We start from the raw sequence: 20,390 nt of genomic DNA, 5'->3' as shown, positions 1-20,390 counted from the left end.
TGGTTCTTTGAGAAGATAAACAAATTGATAAACCATTAGCCAGACTCATCAATAAAAAGAGGGAGAGGACTCAAATCGATAAAATTATAAATGAAAAAGGAGAAGTTACAAAGGAGACCACAGAAATACAAAGCATCATAAGAGAGTACTAAAAGCAAATCTATGCCAATAAAATGGACAACCTGGAAGAAACGGACAAATTCTTAGAAAGGTAGAACCTTCCAAGACTGAACCAGGAAAAAAAGAAAATATGAACAGACCAATCACAAGTAATGAAATTGAAACTGTGATTAAAAATCTTCCAACAGGGCTTCCCTGGTGGTGCAGTGGTTGAGAGTCTGCCTGCCGATGCAGGGGACACGGGTTTGTGCCCCGGTCCGGGAGGATCCCACATGCCGCGGAGCGGCTGGGCTCTTGAGCCATGGCCGCTGAGCCTGCGCGTCCGGAGCTTGTGCTCCGCAACGGGAGAGGCCGCAGCAGTGAGAGGCCATGTACCGCAAAAAAAAAAAAAAAAGTAAAAAATCTTCCAACAAACAAAAGTCCAGGACCAGATGGCTTCACAGGTGAATTCTATCAAACATTTAGAGAAGAGCTAACACCCATCCTTCTCAAAATCTTCCAAAAAATTGCAGAGCAAGGAACACTCCCAAACTTATTCTATGAGGCCACAATCACCCTGATACCAAAACCAGACAAAGATACTACAAAAAAAGAAAATTACAGACCAATATCACTGATGAATATAGATGCAAAAATCCTCAACAAAATATAGCAAACTGGGGTGGGATAGGGAGGGTGGGAGACGCAAGAGCGAAGAGATATGGGAACATATGTATATGTATAACTGATGCACTTTGTTATAAAGCAGAAAGTAACACACCATTGTAAAGCAATTATACCCCAATGAAGATGTTAAAAAAAAAATACTAGCAAACAGAATCCAACAACACATTAAAAGGATCATACACCACGATCAAGTGGGATTTATCCCAGGGATGCAAGGATTCTTCAATATACGCAAATTAATTAATGTGATACACCATATTAACAAATTGAAAATAAAAACCACATGATCATCTTAACAGATGCAGAAAAAGCTTTTGACAAAATTCAACACCCATTTATGATAAAAACTCTCCAGAAAGTGGGTATAGAGGTAACCTCCCTCAACATAATAAAGGCCATATACGACAAACCCACAGCAAACATTATTCTCAATGGTGAAAAACTGAAAGCATTTCCTCTAAGATCAGGCACTAGACAAGGATGTCCATTCTCACCACTATTATTCAACATAGTTTTGGAAGTCCTAGCCATGGCAGTCAGAGAAGAAAAAGAAATAATGGGAATACAAATTGGAAAAGAAGTAGTAATATGGTCACTGTTTGCAGATGACATGATACTATACATAGAGAATCCTAAAAATGCCACCCAAAAACTACTAGAGCTAATCAATGAATTTGGTAAAGTTGCAGGATACAAAATTAATGCACAGAATTCACTTGTATTTCTATACACTAATGATGAAAAATCTGAAAGAGAATATATGGAAACACTCCCATTTACCACTGCAACAAAAAGAATAAAATACCTAGGAATAAACCTACCTAGGGAGATAAAAGACCTGTATGCAGAAAACTATAAGACACTGATGAAAGAAATTAAAGATGATACAAACAGATGGAGAGACATATCATGTTCCTGGATTGGAAGAATCAATATTGTGAAAATGACTATACTACCCAAAGCAACCTACAGATTCAATGCAATCCCTATCAAATTACCAATGGCATTTTTTACGGAACTAGAACAAAAAATCTTAAAATTTGTATGGAGACGCAGAAGACCCCGAATAGCCAAAGCAGTCTTGAGGGAAAAAAACGGAGTTGGAGGAATCAGACTCCCTGACTTCAGACTATACTACAAAGCTACAGTAATCAAGACAATATGGTACTGGCACAAAAACAGAAACATAGATCAATGGAACAAGATAGGAAGCCCAGAGACAAACCCACGAACCTATGGTCAACTAATCTATGACAAAGGAGGCAAAGATATACAATGCAGAAAAGACAGTCTCTTCAGTAAGTGGTGCTGGGATAACTGGACAGCTACATGTAAAAGAATGAAATTAGAACACTCCCTAACACCATACACAAAAATAAACTCAAAATGGATTCGAGACCTAAATGTAAGACCGGACACTATAAAACTCTTAGAGGAAAATATAGGAAGAACATTCTTTGACATAAATCACAGCAAGATCTTTTTTGATCCACCTCCTAGAGTAATGGAAATAAAAACAAAAATAAACAAATGGGACCTAATGAAACTTAAAAGCTTTTGCACAGCAAAGGAAACCATAAACCAGATGAAAAGATAACCCTCAGAATGGGAGAAAATATTTGCAAACAAATCAACGGACAAAGGATTAATCTCCAAAATATATAAACACCTCATGCAGCTCAATATTAAAGAAACAAACAACCCAATCCAAAAATGGGCAGAAGACCTAAATAGACATTTCTCCAAAGAAGACATACAGATGGCCAAGAAGCATATGAGAAGCTGCTCAACATCACTGATTATTAAAGAAATGCAAATCAAAACCACAATGAGGTTATCACCTCACACCAGTTAGAATGGGCATCATCAGAAAATCTACAAACAACAAATGCTGGAGAGGGTGTGGAGAAAAGAGAACCCTCCTGCACTGTTGGTGGGAATGTAAATTGATACAGCCACTATGGAGAACAGTATGGAGGTTCCTTACAAAACTAAAAATAGATTTACCATATGATCCAGCAAACCCATCACTGGGCATATACCCAGAGAAAAACATAATTCAAAAAGACACATGCACCCCAAAGTTCATTGCAGCACTATTTACATAGCCAGGTCATGGATGCAACCTAAATGCCCATCGACAGACAAATGGATAAAGAAGTTGTGGTACATACATACAATGGAATATTACTCAGCCATCAAAAGGAACGAAATTGAGTCATTTGTTGAGATGTGGATGGATCTAGTCATACAGAGTGAGGTAAGTCAGAAAGAGAAAAACAAATATCATATATTAATGCATGTATGTGGAACCTAGAAAAATGGTACAGATGAGCTGGTTTGCAGGGCAGAAGTTGAGACACAGATGTAGAGAACAGACGTATGGACACCAGGTGGGAAAACCGTGGTGGGTGGGGATGGTGGTGTGCTGAATTTGGCGATTGGGATTGACATGTATACACTGATGTGTATAAAATTGATGACTAATAAGAACCTGCAGTACAAACAAACAAACAAAGAAAACAACTAATACTAAACTTTCATTGGGTTATTTGTGTGGAATTATGTTAATATAAATGTTTCAGACATTACATGAAATTTCTAAAAAAAGAAAAAAGACACTTGTCTAAGTAAAAATTTTAAACTCTTGAGTGGATACATATAACAAGCAAAGTCAACAGATAAGGTAAATGTAAATAAGAAAAAAATCTCTATAATAATATAAACAGCACCTAGAAATTGGCAAGAATAAAATGACAACAGAAAAAGCAGCAAAAAATATGTCAATTCGCAGAAGAGAGAGTCTACATGATAAACAGACATTAAAAGGGCACAAAAATCACTAATGGTCAAGCAAATGCAAATTAACATAGCAGATCTCATTTTATGTCCATTAGTCTGGCAAATATTTCTTTTAAACTTTATAACATCTAATGGTTGTCACAGATTTGGAGAAATGGTATTCTCATACATCAGTGATGGAAATGAGAATTGTTACCGACTTTCGGACAGCATTTGGGCAACCGCTGTTAAATCGGGTCCACTTCTGTGAATTGGGTTCTGATACTGGGATAGAAGACCCACTTTCCCTAAATAATTTTTTCTAAAAAGATTTCATTCTGGTCCTTGCATGTGAGATTAAGAGAATCAGGAAGACAGTGCCATCAAAGATGCTTGGGGGAGAAGTAAAAGATATGTGAGAGAAACCAGACTTTTATAGAAATAATGAACAAATTAACAACATCATGTACATGGAGGTTTAGTGAGACCAATAACTAGGAACAAGTTGAACACAAATGAACAGAAGAATGAGTATACCCGTACCATGGACTATTATGCAGCTGTTAACAAAGAATGAATTTGTTTTACACCAGATGATTTAGAAAGATTCCCATGAGTGACATAAACAAGAAGCCAAGAAGTATGTATAATACACAAGTATGTATAATATAATCCTGTTTTTAAAAAGCAATGACAGAATTTTGTTCAGTATTGTCTTCGAATCAAGGATGGTTGGATCCATGGATGCAGAACCCATGGATACAGAGGGCCACTGTACTACGGACATTTTTACTCTGTGGACTTGAGCATCCACAGAGTCTGGTATCTGCGGGGGTTTTGGAACCAATCCCCTGCAGATACTGAGGGAGGACTGTAAATCTAACGTCAGTGCAGAATTATATGAGTATAGAGGAAATATGAAAGATACTCCTGGATTATTAGAGTGGATTGTGTGGGCAGGCAGGGTTGGATTGGAGGAATGGGGGTTGATGTGAAGGGAGAAAGCAAAAAAACAAAACACAAAAGTGGTAGATAAAATGCCTTGTTTCTGTAAAATTATAGGAGTGTAAGAGAGAAAGAGAATAGAGGATGCAAGAGAGGACGGTCACCAAGTTATCTTAGGATGGTGGGACCTCAGATTATCTTTAGTTTTAAAATATTTCCATGCATTCAAATTTTTAATTGTGAATACATGATGTTTATAATTGGGAGAAATTAAGTTTTGTTTCATTGTGACAATTTAAAAAACTAAATAGACTATACATGATATTTATAACTTAATTCATATATTTCTCCTCTTCCCTCCCCCTCTAGTGTCCATTAACACGAAACTCCTCAGATAGCTACTGTATTCAACTGTATACAACCTGCTCAGATTGACAGCTTCCCAACAGGGTCAAGAAAAAAGACAGAAGACTGGGGGGAGGGGCAAGTACAATTCACAAGCTACCTGACCCCCTGTGAAGTTAATTTGAGGCTTCTTCTTTGGCACTAAAAGATTCTCTTAAAGTCATCTTGTACTGTGCTTTCAGCAACTGTCACCTCAAGCCTCTGATAAAGACAACTATTTATAGAGTCCTCAGGTGCCAAGTTGGCAGTGGGATAAGTATTTCATTCCCCCATCAATCACTGTCTATACGTAGAAAGAATTAAACCGGGCTTTCCTTCTCTTACCTCCAGTTCCCTTCTTCTTAAACATTACTACATCAAAGTCGACATTTGCACAGATATTCAACAGAGGAAATGAAACGACATTCAAACTATCATGTTTGCTTCTCTCCTGGTCTTGAAGTTATCTGTGAATCTCTAGTATTTATTCTCTCACATCAGCACTCAGATTCTAAGCTTCAACAGGTTCTCAATTTGCCAAAACCCAATGCTTACAAGAGAGAGAATAGGAAATGGAATAGAAAACTCTACCTGCCCTAAATGCAGCACTTCAGGGTTCATTATAGATTACATGTAAAAATAATGAAATATTTTTATAAACTTGTCTATTCATTCTTAGTCTTTAAAAGTGAATAGTAATGAACCTAGTTTGTCAGCTTAGTTTTATGCAATGCACAGGAATTTGTCAACAATGACGTACCAGTGGGAGCTCTCCATGACATGATTCAAATTCTGTATGTATAATTATAGTTACGAACACACAACATGGTTTTATCAAGATTTTCATGAGATTATTGACTGGCCACAATGCAACACTGAACATAACATTTAAATCCAATATCCAACTCGATGAAGAAAAGTAAATTAACCACACTTATTCAATTTCAGAAACAGGTAATACCTATTTATGAACATTAACTGGAAAAAATAGAACAGAAGTTTATAAAGTGATTAAGCCCACCTGAAACCTGGAGATTACTTATAAACATCCTGCAGAAAAACCAGGAATAAAGGACACTAGGATTTTATTTTTATTACAGAAGCTTTAAAAAAAACACTCTACCGAAAAACTAAACAAATAACTCATAAAATTCACAAATATGATAAAATCATTGAATTTATTCTACTAGTCATCAAAGCGATACAAATTAGAAAAAGTGCCAACTTTTAAATTATCTAAATTAGCAAAGACTGAAAAACACCTATGATATTCAATGATGCACAATGATATTACTCATTCATTGTTAATGGTACAAACTTTCCCGGATACAATCTAGCAATACACATCAACAATCTAAAAAATAAATTTTTTTTTTTTTTAAAAATAAATTTTTTTTAATCCCACTTCCAGGAATCCCAAATAATGAAATGATGTATAAAACTGACAAATTTAAGTATAAAGATAGCCTCAAAAACATAACACTCAAAACAACTAAATGTCTAACAAGTGGAAAATAGTCAAATAATGGTTAACTGGTAATAGAAGAATCACATTCAGTCATGACAATTTTATTTTCAAAGAATATTAATAATGAAAGAAAATGCTCATGATACAATGCAAAATTTTAAAAGTTTTACATATAGCTTGGTCTCACTTTTATATATATTCTCCATTTACATGGCATGCCTGCATAATAGGAAAATGTTAATAATGGTTACAGGACTTTCCTGGTGGCGCAGCAGTTAAGAATCCACCTGCCAATGCAGGGGACACGGGTTCGAGCCCTGGTCCAGGAAGATCCCATATGCCGCGGAGCAACTAAGCCCGTGGGCCACAACTGCTGAGCCTGCGCTCTAGAGCCTGCGAGCCGGCACTGCAACGAAAAGTAGCCCCCGCTTGCCACAACTAGAGAAAGCCTGCACACAGCAACGAAGACCCAACGTGGCCCAAAATAAATAAATAAAATTTAAAAAGAAAAAAAGGTTACATAACAAATTATATAACCTCTGGAATTAACACTGATATTCATTTCTGTCATTTTCTGTCTACAGAAAATGTTTCCAAATTTCTGTTTCTGTTTCCAAATTCTCTATAACAATGATATCTAGGGGGGAAATAGTATGTTTTAAAAAAAAACCCGCCAAGCCTCTCTGGCAAAAGAAATAGAGCAGGAAAAAAAGCACCTTTAAAAAACTGGACACGGCTTCCCTGGTAGTGTAGTGGTTAAGAATCTGCCTGCCAATGCAGGGGACATGGACTCGAGCCCTGGTCCAGGAAGATCCCACAAGCCGCGGAGCAACTAAGCCCGTGCACCATAACTACTGAGCCTGTGCTCTAGAGCCCGCAAGCCACAGCTACTGAAGCCTGCGAGCCACAACTCTGAAGCCCGCATGCCTAGAGCCCATGCTCCGCAACAAGAGAAGCCACGGCAGTGAGAAGCCCGCGCACTGCAACGAAGAGTAGCCCCCGCTCGCCGCAACTTGAGAAAGCCCGCGCGCAGCAACGAACACCCAATGCAGCCAAAAAAAAAAAAAAATTGGACAACTATCCCCATTGTGTATATCAGGTCTGGGACAAAACCTGACAAGCAGACAAACCAAAAAAGAATGTGAGAGTGCCTTCTAACAACAATTTCTTAGAGTATACAACTTTTCATGGCTTACTGATAAAGTACTTCCACCTCTAATAAGGGGCCTCTTAAATAGAACCGCTTTAAGGTTTTAGCTCAAGGATGAAGAGAGAAAAGTAAGTTGGGGCAAGAAGTTCCTACTCTCTTAGCTAAGGAAGAACCTGAACAAGGAGATGTCAAGGAATTAGGGCCCAAAGCATGACTTTTGTTTTTTTCTTAAGATGCACAGTAACTTTATTTATTTATTTTAAAATTAATTTTTATTGGAGTACAGTTGATTTACAATGTTGTGTTAGTTTCGGCTGTACAGCGAAGTCAATCAGTTATACATATAAATATCTACTCTTTTTTAGATTCTATTCCCATATAGGTTATTACAGAGTATTGAGTAGAGTTCCCTGTGCTATACAGGAGGTTCTTACTAGTTATTTACAAGGCATGACTATTTTAGTAAGTTTTGAATAGGAGAAAAAAAGTAAAGAAAAGGCATCAAAGCAAAAATCTGAATGGCAAAAGCTGCTAGACGGCTCCCAATATTCATTGCTTCCCTCTCCTGCAGTAAAAATCCCTGGGCACTGTGCCCAGTTAAGACTCCAGTTCTTTGCCTTCCTGCCCATATAGGAGTGTGTAAGTCCTGACCAATGAGATGTAAGTACAGTGCAGTAAAACATACCCTTTTTCCCTTCCTCCTGTCTGGGATGCAGACACGATCGCTGGAGCTCTAGCAGCCACTGAGAACCATAAAGTCAAAACTACCTCTGAGGGGCTTCCCTGGTGGCGCAGTGGTTGGGAGTCCACCTGCCGATGCAGGGGGCACGGGTTCGCGCCCCGGTCCGGGAGGATCCCACGTGCCGTGGAGCGGCTGGGCCCATGAGCCATGGCCGCTGGGCCTGTGCGTCTGGAGCCTGTGCTCTGCAGCGGGAGACGCCGCAGCAGTGAGAGGCCCGCGTACCGCAAAAAACAAACAAACAAACAAACAAAAAACTACCTCTGAGGATGACAGAGCAGAAAGACATGAGGAGCCTGGGTCCTTGACTCTGTGGATCTGCCCTATCATCCTGGACCGTGTTCCTTTAGACTTTAGTTATATGAAAAAGAAATCTCCACCTTTTTTTTTTTGGTCCCTGTTACATACAGTTGAAATTAACCTAAACTGATGTACCTGGCCATGCTGAGCTTGTGAAAATTTTTCTCTTGATCCTGTCTACTCTCAGTGGCTCCCTTCCTCTTAACAGACCAAAGACTGGACCAAAATAAACAGGAAAAAATAACAGCAGAATATCTTAATGAAGCTTTATGTTCTTTATTATTTTTAAATAAGTAATCTGAACCTTCTAGAGCTCTCGCCCTCTTTAGGCATAACTAATTGAATTGTTTTTAACTTGGGTCTGGTGCTTGACTGATTTTGTGGGTCGGTGGTCCAAGGTAAAAATGGATTCTGCATTACATTAAATGTTAACCTGAAACAAATTGAAGATTTCATAGCACAAGCTACTAGGGACGAGGAATGACAATGGAATAGATGTTAGGTCCTTGATTCCAGCCATTCCCTACTTGCCCATTGCTGCTAAAGGAAGAGAGTGGCAATTCAAAGTGAATATCAATCACGGAGTATAGCATCTGCATAGATGGATGGCCTGGAGTTATTCAAGTGAGCTTCCTCTGGCATTTCATTAACGTTTTTTTGAATGGATGACAAAAATCTCTTATAACCAGTGCTTCCTAATTACCTACAAGGTAACAAGATATGTTTAAAAATAGAAAAGTAAATATTTACCCTTTTCCAGTTACTCTTGGATATCTGAATCTGGTTCCCTGCTAGGAGGAAAATACTGTCAATGTGAACTAATTATCAAAAGCAAATTTTCATTTCTAACATCTTAAAGTCTGGTATTGAGAAAACTGTCACCTTGAAAAAAAAAAGTCTGACAAAGGAAATTTTTCTCTACTGAGTGGAAAAAAACAACAGAATATAACCTATTTTAAATCTTCACAAGGATACAAACATAAGCACTGCTCACAATTACATTCCTCTCTAAACTATAACCAGGGCTAAACGTAGTAACTTACTGTACACGTTAAATATTAGCCTGAATAACAACTAGCTTCATAACTATAAGACTTCACATTGCATTTTGAATTCAATAACTTGATATTTATTAAACAACCATTCAAGTCATCAAAGCCCAAGTGGTATTTAAATACTTCAAAGTAGGTTTAAGAAGTAGCAGAATCAATTAAAACGACTTGCCTGTAAGTATATATAAAGTAATTCACCCCCAAAACTAGAAAACAGCTCAGGAATATTGGTTTTTCCTTTTTATTTTACCACTATGTAATACTCCTGCAATGGCAGAAAAGGAAACTCATTGTCTGGGATTAAGACACTATGGTTTCAAGTCAATCTTGGGGCTATTCTAGGAAGATGACAACTGTATCAAATTAGCAGTTGTAGTTTTGTAACACTACTTAAATCAAGTGGCTTGTTTTGCTTAGAAGTAAAATCCCTGGTGCCCTGAGAAGATGAGACAATGGATAGTTAAATGGCTAGCTGACTCTCCAATCAGGTTTTTCTTTATTGTTTTAAGAGCTGACTAGTCCCAAAGATTTATGGTATTCTAGGTGATATAAGATTAAAAATTCAATGACATAGCTACATGTAATATGTAAAGAAGGCATCTTAATTTCAGAATGAAAGAACTAGTAAGAAAGCAAAAAAATCTGAAAAACTGAGTTGTAATTTCTAGAAATAACTTATTTACAACATTAATGACCCTAAGAATTAATTAATTAATTAATGACCCTAAGAATCATGATTTCATCATGATGCTCTACCAGTCTCTCTTTTCCCTACTGCTAATTTTAGGACCTACCACCTTATCTCAAGTGGAACAAGCGTGAAGTTCTATGTCAGACTAGCAGAGGTCATAGACAGCTTTAGTAATACCGATATTTTGGACCTTAAAAATTTTAATACTGAAATTTGCTTATTAATTTATTACATTCTTACTGAATGCCTCCTATGTACCAGGCATTGTGCTTAGAAGCTAAGAAACAGTAAAAATTACCCTAAATACCTTTAACCTGAAATTCGAGTGAACAATCTTGTGAAACTGGGAAAAGGGGTGGAGGCTGAGATGTGGGGGGAGCATCTTCATGTGGAAATGTCATCTAAAAGAGGAGTTAATCCCATGAGATTTAAAAAATATTTTAGCAGGTATATTTTGTCAAGTATGACAAAATGATACATAAACCAGGAATAAAAGCTATTTTTCAAGTTGCATATAATAGCTGGTCTTCTTAAGATTGATAGCCCTGCTGAAGACGAGAGGGAGTTTATGATTCTTCCTAGAACTGCAGCTTACTAAGTGAAAAGACAGATACCTCAAGAATCTCAAACAAAAATAAACGAGTTTACAAGCTGGTCTACTAGAACTTGCTATTTCAACAAGGCAGCCAAATGAGGTAAAGAGACTAAAATACTCTCTTTAAACTATGATGCAGTTGATCACAATGGTCAAACCAGTCTTCCTTTTACAGATGAACTGAGCATCTTAAGATCTGTTTTACTGGTCATGTGGATACTCATTTAAGACTTTCAAAACAGCCATCTTACTTGAAAAGCAAGAGCATTCAAGGAGCCATGTCCAAATCTCGTCTTGTGGGTCTAAATGTTTACCTCCATCCACTGTCCTCCACAAGGTCCTCTCCTACTCTTTTTTCATAATTTTTAGGCATGGCCAACTAGAATACACGACGAGAGGAAAGTAAAAGTATATGGTATATAAAAGAATATTCAAGAGACTTTCTTCATAACCCACCTTGTGTATAACATCATACTAGGCACTTCTTTCCTGCTAATAGTTCTCCAACTGTAGGTGCTCCGAAAATCATCATCAATTCGATAAAAGAATCGATGAGTATGCACTAAAAAAAGATTCCAGTGTCTCAGTATCACTAGGTCAGGCTCACATGTGGTTCTGGATTAAGTTAAAACCTAAAGTTAAAACTAACTTCTTGGGCTTCCCTGGTGGCACAGTGATTGAGAGTCCGCCTGCCGATGCAGGGGACATGGGTTCGTGCCCCGGTCCGGGAAGATCCTACATGCCGCGAAGCCGCTGGGCCCGTGACCCATGGCCGCTGAGCCTGCGCGTCCGGAGCCTGTGCTCTGCAACGGGAGAGGCCACAACGGAGAGAAGCCCGCGTACCGCAAAAAAAACAAAACAAAACAAAACTAACTTCCTGTCTCTCCCAAACCCAATCTTGGTTGAGTTAGTTTACAAGACTTTCTCTCTGATAAAGACCTTACACCACCTTTTTATAACCTGTGTATTACTAAGTCAATAACCTGGAATACTCAGAAGGAAATGGACTAAAGTCACACAGAACGTTTCCCTCAGCTTCTTTATCTGTAAGGATAGCAAAATCTGTTTATTATTCACTGGACTTCTGTTGCCTAAATGATAGGCAACAGAAGGGGAGGCTTCTGAAGCCTCCCCATCAACGCTCTGAGCATGCACTATGTCAATCTTACATATACATTGTTTTAAAACACATATGTATTGGGAATTCCCTGGCAGTCCAGTTGTTAAGACTCCAAGCTTCCACCACAGGGGGCACAGGCTGGATCCCTGGTGGGGGAACTAAGATCCTGCAAGCCACGTGATACGGCCAAAAAACAATAAATTAACTAAAAAACATAATAAAATACACATGTATTGACATATATTATTGCCTTTAACTATTATAGTAAGTAGATACATAAGACTGTAGGCTGCATGAGGACAGAGGTTTTTTTCTGTTTTGTTCCGTGCCACTGTCCCAATACCTATAACAGGGTTTGACACATAGTAGGGCCTTAATAAATATTAGCTTATTGAATAAACAGATTAATGAATAACTATGAGATTCATGGGCAAGTATAACGTACATTTTTTTTTCTGCATGAGAAAACTTTAATACCAATCAAAGGGATTAAGAGACTGCCCAAGATCACATGGCTAAGAAATGGCAATGCATGTAACTGAACGGAGGTTTCTAGGCTCCAAATCCAGTATCCTTTAAGCAACTGTCTCACCTGGGGCATACGTAACCTCTTACAACTTAGAATGCCAGGGGAAATGAAACCAAAGATAAGCACAGCACATCTTCCCGGAAAAAGACTTAGATTAAGTTACTTTAGAAAAATTTTTTTAATATATATTAAAGTAACACCAGTCATGGAGCAGATTTTGGGAATTTACATTTATTTCAAAGATAAAACTTGAATCTATAAACACCTTTGACATCTGCAAACAGCCACGTGGACCCTCACTGCCATCTGAGTGTCCACCTTGTTTCTGCACCATCAGCCCTCCAGGCACTTACATGGTAAAGTTAGAGAAGCAGCTCAGCAGAAAGCAAATACCAAAGCTCCCACAGTCCCAACACACCTGGGGCTTAGAGTCAACTCTGATTCCTCCACAAAGCTAGGAGGGCCAGACTGCTGCTAATTTATACGCAGCTGCCTCCAATGCCCACCATCTTTATTTCTCTCTCCCTGGCAGTTCACGCAGCCCTGGTCTTCCTCCTTCTTTCAGCAGACAGGACCATAAGCTCACCTTTCACTGCTCTAGACCAGCATTCTTTGAACTGGGATATGTGTCTGAAGCAAAGCCAACACTTCCCAAGGGGTTCACCATCATAGCTATACGTGAGTCAATTTCTAAATCCCCAACTTCCAAACATTCTCTTGTCTGAAAACTGATCTGCCTGAAACCAAGACTGGGATGGAGGGACATCCATCTCCTGATGAAGGGAAGCTGTCCTTCGTCATCTCCCCTTCGCAAAGCTCCTTCTCCCACTTTACAAAAGCAATGCGTCTACATCGCCTTCACCAGCTCTTTCTAATCGTCATTACCCCAGGGTGTAAAGAACACAGGGCTCAGGGCAACTAACAAAGGAACAAATTAAAAAGGTGATGCCTGTTGCAGATCAGGTCTCCAGCATTTGGGGAACTCCTTCTCTAAGACAGGTAATTTCCACTTGTTTGTTTTAAACAACCTGAAATATTTAAATAAAAAGAGCCTTATGGCCAAAAGAAATACAAAATACTACATTTCAATTTATATTCTTTTTTGTTACGTAAGACAGAGTGATCAATAAGACACTTTCATGCATAAAACTATATTACATTGGGAGACACTGCTTTGGGAAAGATCTCCAGTGTTCTCCTTATTTACTGCAAGTAATAAATCCTTCCTTCTACCAAAACAAACGAACAAACAAAAACACTATATTACATTGGGATAGAAGTCTGTAGGGGGAGGGAAATGGAAATATGAATTTAAGGAGAAAAAGGAACGATGTAAGACTTTTACTGTTAAGAACTTACTCCTGCGTTTTTAAAAATGAATGATACTGGGAATTAAATATAGATCCCACTACAGAGTTTTTTAAATGATGTAACAATTTAAAAAGTCAACATTTACAATATGCTGAAAAATGACATCCTTTGCAACTATTTAAACTTAGGATGAAAAGTTTTAGCAATGAACTTAAAAACATGCTTAGGGTACAGGGTTTTACAGAATTTTTAGGCACTACAAGAGCAAAAAAGCTGTAAGAACACTGCTGTAGAACAACCCTTCAGAAAACCCTTCCAAGACAAAATATTGAAAAGACAGAGAAAGAACAATTTCCCTACCTACCTAGCTTTGAGCGACGATGGGGTGATGATGGGGTGAGGATTAGCATTCTCCCCACCCTCTTCTTAGTCATAAACACATTTGTTGAACCTGGTTCTGCAGCCAAGTTTCTAAAATTGATGATGAAGTTAGATATCTGATCTTAACCGCGTTGCTGACAGGGATTAGACACTGGCTGAAGAGATGTATCTCACTCCTAAGGAGAACCGCTGGAGTACTTTTCTTTTAGTCTCCAGAAAGACTCATGAGACCATACCATAAAGGCTCACTAATTTTGTATTTATCTTATACGATGACAAATTTCGCCACTGGGGATGGAATACTGAATGCGTCTGACTGGCATTTCATTACTGACATGCATGAGGCAAAGAACTGGAAAGCTCTTACTTATTGTATAGTTAGTATGTTAAACATGGCAAATGTCCTAAGGAGTAATGTCAACAGACACATCTACATACCCTAAGCCCTCAGACTCCGCTTTTTCCCTTCTTTCTCAGATTCTGTACTCTCTTCTCCTCTGCCCCTTACCTCTTTTCAGCCACTCCTTTAGGAAGCAGAAAATCGTCTAGATATGATGGATGAGGCCAGCGCTTAATTCGCTGTCTACACTGTTTTAAAAATATTGACTTTCCTGTCCTCAAGCTCTCAGAGAGACAGTGGGGCTATTTAGAGCAGACGTTAGACCTACTCTAAATCTACTCCCATTTAGTAGAAGGAGGTAGTACAGTTTGAGATAAAAGGTGTCTTTAGAATCGGAAAGTCAGCTGAAAACCACAGTCCACCATTTACTAGGTAGGTCGCTCAATTTCTCTAAATCTCAAGGCTCGCAAAGTCCTTAAAATGGGGTGCTAAGGATGAGAAATACATCAAGCACTTAGAAATGTACCAGCACATAGTAGGCCTTCAATAATCAACAGTTATGAAATCAGATGTTTAATGGTTTTAATGATTGTTTAAAATAGCCAACAGTTTTCTCTTGACATAATGTCAACTACTGTCATGTTTTTCCATGTCTTTAACCTCTTTGAAAACAAGTGATTTGGAAAATGACTACCTTTCATGTCTAAGTATAGGGTGTGCGTGTATAAAATGTACCTGCAGTACTAAAACCGGCAAAAGGACATACACAGGACGACGACTGCACAAATTTCACATATAGCATGGTGGCATATCCTTAACATGTTCTAAGCATTGCTGTGAAACATTTTAAAACATAAGCATGGAATCTATCATCAGTTCTTTTAAAGTCTATCCAAATTTAATGGGTAATCTAACACTTCCCCCTTCAAATTAGCAGAGTTTTTTTTTTTTGGTTGTTTGTAAAATACTTATTATTTTAAGGCTGTAGGGACACTGGTACTCCCAAAATTCTCATTTGTGTATAAATGAGCACAACCTCTAAAGCAATTTGACAATGTGTATCAAGGACTTAAAATGGATCTACATGCTTACTCAGCAGGGAAGGAATACATACTAACCCAAACAAACAGATTTATGTACATGAGTATTCATTACATCACAACTTAATAATAGTAAAAAATGAAGCCGCTTGATGTCCGCTGCAGGGGACTAGATATACAGCCATCATCCCATGGAACATCATGCAGCTTAAAAAAAATTAACAATGGGATTAAGTGAAAGAAACAAGGTATAAAGCAGTATTTGGCTATGATTCCAAATTTGTGTATGTCACTGTGATTCTCAAGCGGGAATAAGAGAAAGTTTACAATAAAGAATTGGAATTACACGTAGTGATCAAAATCCACAGCTTGAAAGGACACGCTGTTAAGACTTGCTACCCACGTCCTAATTTTAAAAAGAAGTGTGGGATGAGTACACTGTTGATTCAGACCCTTTTTATGAATGGCGGAGAGAGGAAAGTGGATAATAAAGCTAACATGTCTGCAACTGGTATTCAGCCTCTTTAAACTTTCAGTTTAATGAAACTTTTGGGTGACTTTTACACCACACACACCAATGTTCACTACCTAGCTAGTAAGTTTTGGGGGAGTGTGCAGAGATGAGAGACGGTAGGAAAAGGTGAGGACTCACATAACCTTCCAATATGCACAATTTTGCACGGTGTAAGAGTAAATGAAACACTGTCAGCACACACACACACACACACACACACACACTCACTCTCTCTCTCTCTCTCTCTCTCTCTCTCTTTCTCTCTCTCTCTTTGATTCTGATCTACAGACGCATATTTAAAGCACGCCCACTCTAAGCAGAAATGCCTCAACACACCACCTGACCCTCCCTGAACTCACGTGCATTTCATTACTACTTTTAAAACTCTTAATTTATTCCCAAAGCCCACCACTACCACCACCAATCAAACAAGGCTAACACGCATGCCAAGACTGTTTTTCAGCGTTCACGAACTTTCCTGCCTTTATTTTTCACATCAGTACTTCAAATGTCTGATCTAACCCCACAGAAAAGAACGGGAACAAAAATGCCTTTGGACGTTTATACGTCTCATGTTACTCACTCCTGTACTCCAGAAAAGGAGTAACCCAAGTCCTTGTGACTTGAAATGACATCTTTCTGCTCAGTGCTGTTCTGACTTGGCCTGTGTGACCACAGCTCTATCTGCTTGCCCGCCAGCCTGCACCCAGGTGCTTCTGGCAGCCCCACAGCAGAAGCAAGCCTGTTTCTGCAAACAGTCTGAAATCGCACGAAGCCAACATCAACTGAAGTTATTACCAAAACACAAAGGACAAAACACACCTAAACTGCCACCTTACACGTCAGAACTCTCAAACTTAAAGGTATCTATTGCTTGACAGTATGCACATCCATCTACTCGATTGCAGATGTCAACCTGCAGAACAAACAGCTGGGAGACGTTTGGTTGGTTTCTGGTTGTCAATTTCAGGAAACACAAGCATTTCTTAGTTCCGAGCTCACGTTCCAAGTCAATACAGGTTTTGGTGTATTTTCAATTTCTTTCCAGGCTAGAAAGGCGCTAAGCTAATAATTAACCTTAAGCATACCATCACCTCTGCTAAAAACATTTTCTACACACAGCCCTAAATTACTTTCTCTTCAGTTAAACAAAACAGACAAGCTGTAATAAAACGTCTCCGAGAAATGTGATCCCTTCCATTGGTCACCCAGGAGCCTTTCCCCTAAAATCTGTTCCTTCTTGTGGCGGAGGGGGAGGAGAGTATCCAAAATAAAGGTGCCACCCAAAGCACAATTATTTTGTAAGAAAGTTGCCTAAGATAACTCATACAGGGTTTCCCAGGTTGAGTAATTCTTGCAGGCGGGTGAAGAGAGACAGCTCGCCTCCAAGATTACTATCTGCAGAGGCTTCCCTTATGTTGAATTTTTTTTTTTTTTGGCGTCCTTTTAAATTATACTACTAGGGCTCTGATTTTCACACCTCTAGCTGCTGCTGGGGGGAGTTGAGAGCGACGCGCCAGGGCTGCGGCAGCCGCTCGAGCCAAGTCCAACGCTGGAGGGCGGGCAGCCCACTCCCCACAGGGTCCCACCCTCCCGGGCACACGCGTGCAGAGACGCGCCGAGGCTGCGGTCCGCGGGCGGGGACTCACCGCTGTCCAGCCGCGCGATCTGGGGCAGTCGGTAAGTGCTGACCAGCAGGTCCAGCGGAACGGCCACGGAGCTCCACTTCACATCCTTGAGGCTGCAGCCCAGCGAAGGCGCCGGGTCCATCTTCCCCGCCTCCTTCGGCCCCGCGCTCCCGCCGCCGCCGCCGCCGCCGCCTGCACCACCCGCGCCTCGGCGGCCGCCGCTGCTCGCACTTGCGGTCTGGGGCGCGCGGAAGGCGCCGGGCACTCTGGCCGCGGGCAGCCCGGGGGCGCGGCGGCGGGGAGGGAGGGGGCCCGCGGCCGGCTCAGCTGCCGCTGCGGGACATGGCCGGGCGCCCCGCGTGCCCTCAAGCCTGGAGAGGACTCGCAGCAAGCCGGCGGCGGCGGCGGGCGGCGGCGGCCGGGGTGTATGCGGCGGCTCCCGCTCCGCCTCCTCCTCTGGCCCCGGGTCTGCAGCTGCGGCGGCCGCCCGCTCGCCTCCTCCTTCTTTTACCCCTCCTTCCCTCCGCCTGGAGCGTGTGAGGAGGAGCCGCGGGTCTGAGAAACGCCATAGCAGCGTTCCCAGCACTGACTAATCAACAAGGTGCGAGCGACGCCTGCGCAGCTCGGGGAGACACCGCCCCCGCCTCCGCCCCCTCCTCCCCTGCACCACCCGCCCCGCCCCGCCCCGCTCCGCCCCGCCTCCCTCTCGGCCTCCTCCCGCTGTAGCCCGGCTGGCTCCGTTCGCCGTTGGCTCCCGGGTCTGGCCGCGGCTCAGGCGGCTCGGCGCGCTCTGCAAGCTTTAGCTCTCGCTCCCCCATCCGACCGTTCGGGGGCCCTGCAACCTCGCCCGGGCGCCACCGCGCGCCCGCACTCCTTCGCTACCCAGGGCCTGCCCGAAGGGCGCCCTGGAGGAACGCAGCGAGCTCAGGAATCTTTCTCAGTCTTCATGTCGGGCACTCTCCCGTCTACCCCGGCCCTGTTAGCACTGGAGTTGCTACTACAGGACACAAAAAAGACCTGTTTGGTGCCCACCTCCTGAGAGTTCCACAGACAAACGAAGCTGGGAAAGGCAGGCGGGGACCATCCCCTGCCGTGTTCCCCGCCAGCCCTACAATTCTCCAGAAACGCAGCTGGTAGTTACCCCCAGCAGTCTAGACTTTGGCTGCTAGGCAGAATGGAAAAGGCCGAAGCACCGAGAAGCAGAAAGGTAATGAATGATGAGTACCCACGCAGCGGAAGGTGACTGTCGGTTTAGTACCTTCGTTGTATGGACAAACTGCTGGAGACCGCAGAGGATAAGGCTAACAACAGCTGTGGACACGCCAAGGGTTACTGGGAGACGACTGGGACCAGATGTTTTCACATGCTTTTATCACTCATTTCTCTCCCAAGCTTAAAGGTTGGAATAGTTCCCGTTTTCTAGATACGCGTACCAGGACATTAGATAGCTTGGCAAGATTACACACTTGTAGATAGCCTTGCCGAGATACAACCGCACAGTCTGCCTTCCGTGACAAACACTCTGTTTTCCCCGATATTGCGGATGGCCTGCTTACTGCAGACAGAGCTCAGAATGTAAAGGTGGCTGTAAGATTCTTGCTTCTTCAGGCACATCCTGACATTTATGTGCTAATCTTTTTTTTTTTAGCGTTATTTTACACCGGCAGAGGTGAATGATGGCCAGGTGAAAGGGTTACATATCAGTTCTTTATATTTTTCAATATGTATTCAGTGTTCAGCGCATGTAAGACAAAACAGCACCTGCTTCGCCCGCCCAAGGGGACTTGAAAACATCCGCTGCCTTTCAGTGGGCTGGCTTAGTTCTGTGCCAATGAATAAACCTCTCCATAGCAATTAAAGAAAAACACGGAGATTCTTCTACTCCCACTTTCCCTGTCCTCTCACTTTGAAATACTGGCGATGATTTTCACAAAAGTCTTCTGCTGAAAGTTTTGACCTTTCTGTCACTGATGTTAAGTTTTTGGAAAAGCCTTGAAAAAAAAGTGGGAAAGATTTTAGTGTCTGTTTTACTCAGAATCACAGGTCCATAAAGTTCTAAGTTTTGCCCACAGAAAGAAGAATTTTTTAAAACTTAAAGGAACTAAGTGCCAGCTAATTTTTTTTCTATCTAAATATTTAATCATTTCTGGAAATAAAGCTGAGTTCAAAAATGATACAAGAAACATTTAAGAATGGATAGGGTCAGGGGTCCTTCGACCAGTTTGTAGATCCTAAAACCATATATGGTAGATTGATTTTAAAAAATAACTTTCTGCGACTATTATATCCTCTTTAAAAGCTTCAGGAAATAGAAGTAGTTCCTTCCCATGAAAGGATTGGTGACTTGTGACCGAAAGACAAGATAAAAAGTAAAAAGATTAATGCAATCAGCTTTTTTTTTTTAATCAATAAAGAACTTAGATTTGCTCTTAATGCTGGCCTTGCAGAAAAGTTTTCATTTCAACCTTGAGTATTAGAGGGAAGAAATTTTAATGAGCTACAAATTCTTATGTAAGTCTCCTGTTGTGGCAGAACTCTTTCAGAAAGATCTTATTTGTGAGACAGAGAGAGTTTTGGTTAAACTCTACGGAAAATAAATCAGCTGAGAAGGGTAATCTTTCAGTCTGGCTGACCTA

General features: G+C 40.8%; 1 protein-coding gene across 2 annotated transcripts in view; it reads right to left on the bottom strand.

Annotated features, from left to right (window-relative positions):
• GAREM1 (GRB2 associated regulator of MAPK1 subtype 1) overlaps positions 1-18,236 on the bottom strand; it is a 205,157-nt gene extending 186,921 nt beyond the window's left edge. For both annotated transcript variants that reach the window (XM_060170716.1, XM_060170717.1), the window contains exon 1: positions 17,776-18,236. In XM_060170716.1, the coding sequence (XP_060026699.1) occupies positions 17,776-17,896 (121 nt within the window). In that variant the 5' untranslated portion in view covers positions 17,897-18,236. The remainder of the gene's footprint in view (positions 1-17,775) is intronic.
• Positions 18,237-20,390: the final 2,154 nt, after the last annotated feature.

This window comes from Lagenorhynchus albirostris, chromosome 14 (assembly GCF_949774975.1).
Source record: "Lagenorhynchus albirostris chromosome 14, mLagAlb1.1, whole genome shotgun sequence".
Lineage (NCBI taxonomy): Eukaryota > Metazoa > Chordata > Mammalia > Artiodactyla > Delphinidae > Lagenorhynchus > Lagenorhynchus albirostris.
This window is presented reverse-complemented; position numbering and strand designations above follow the sequence as displayed.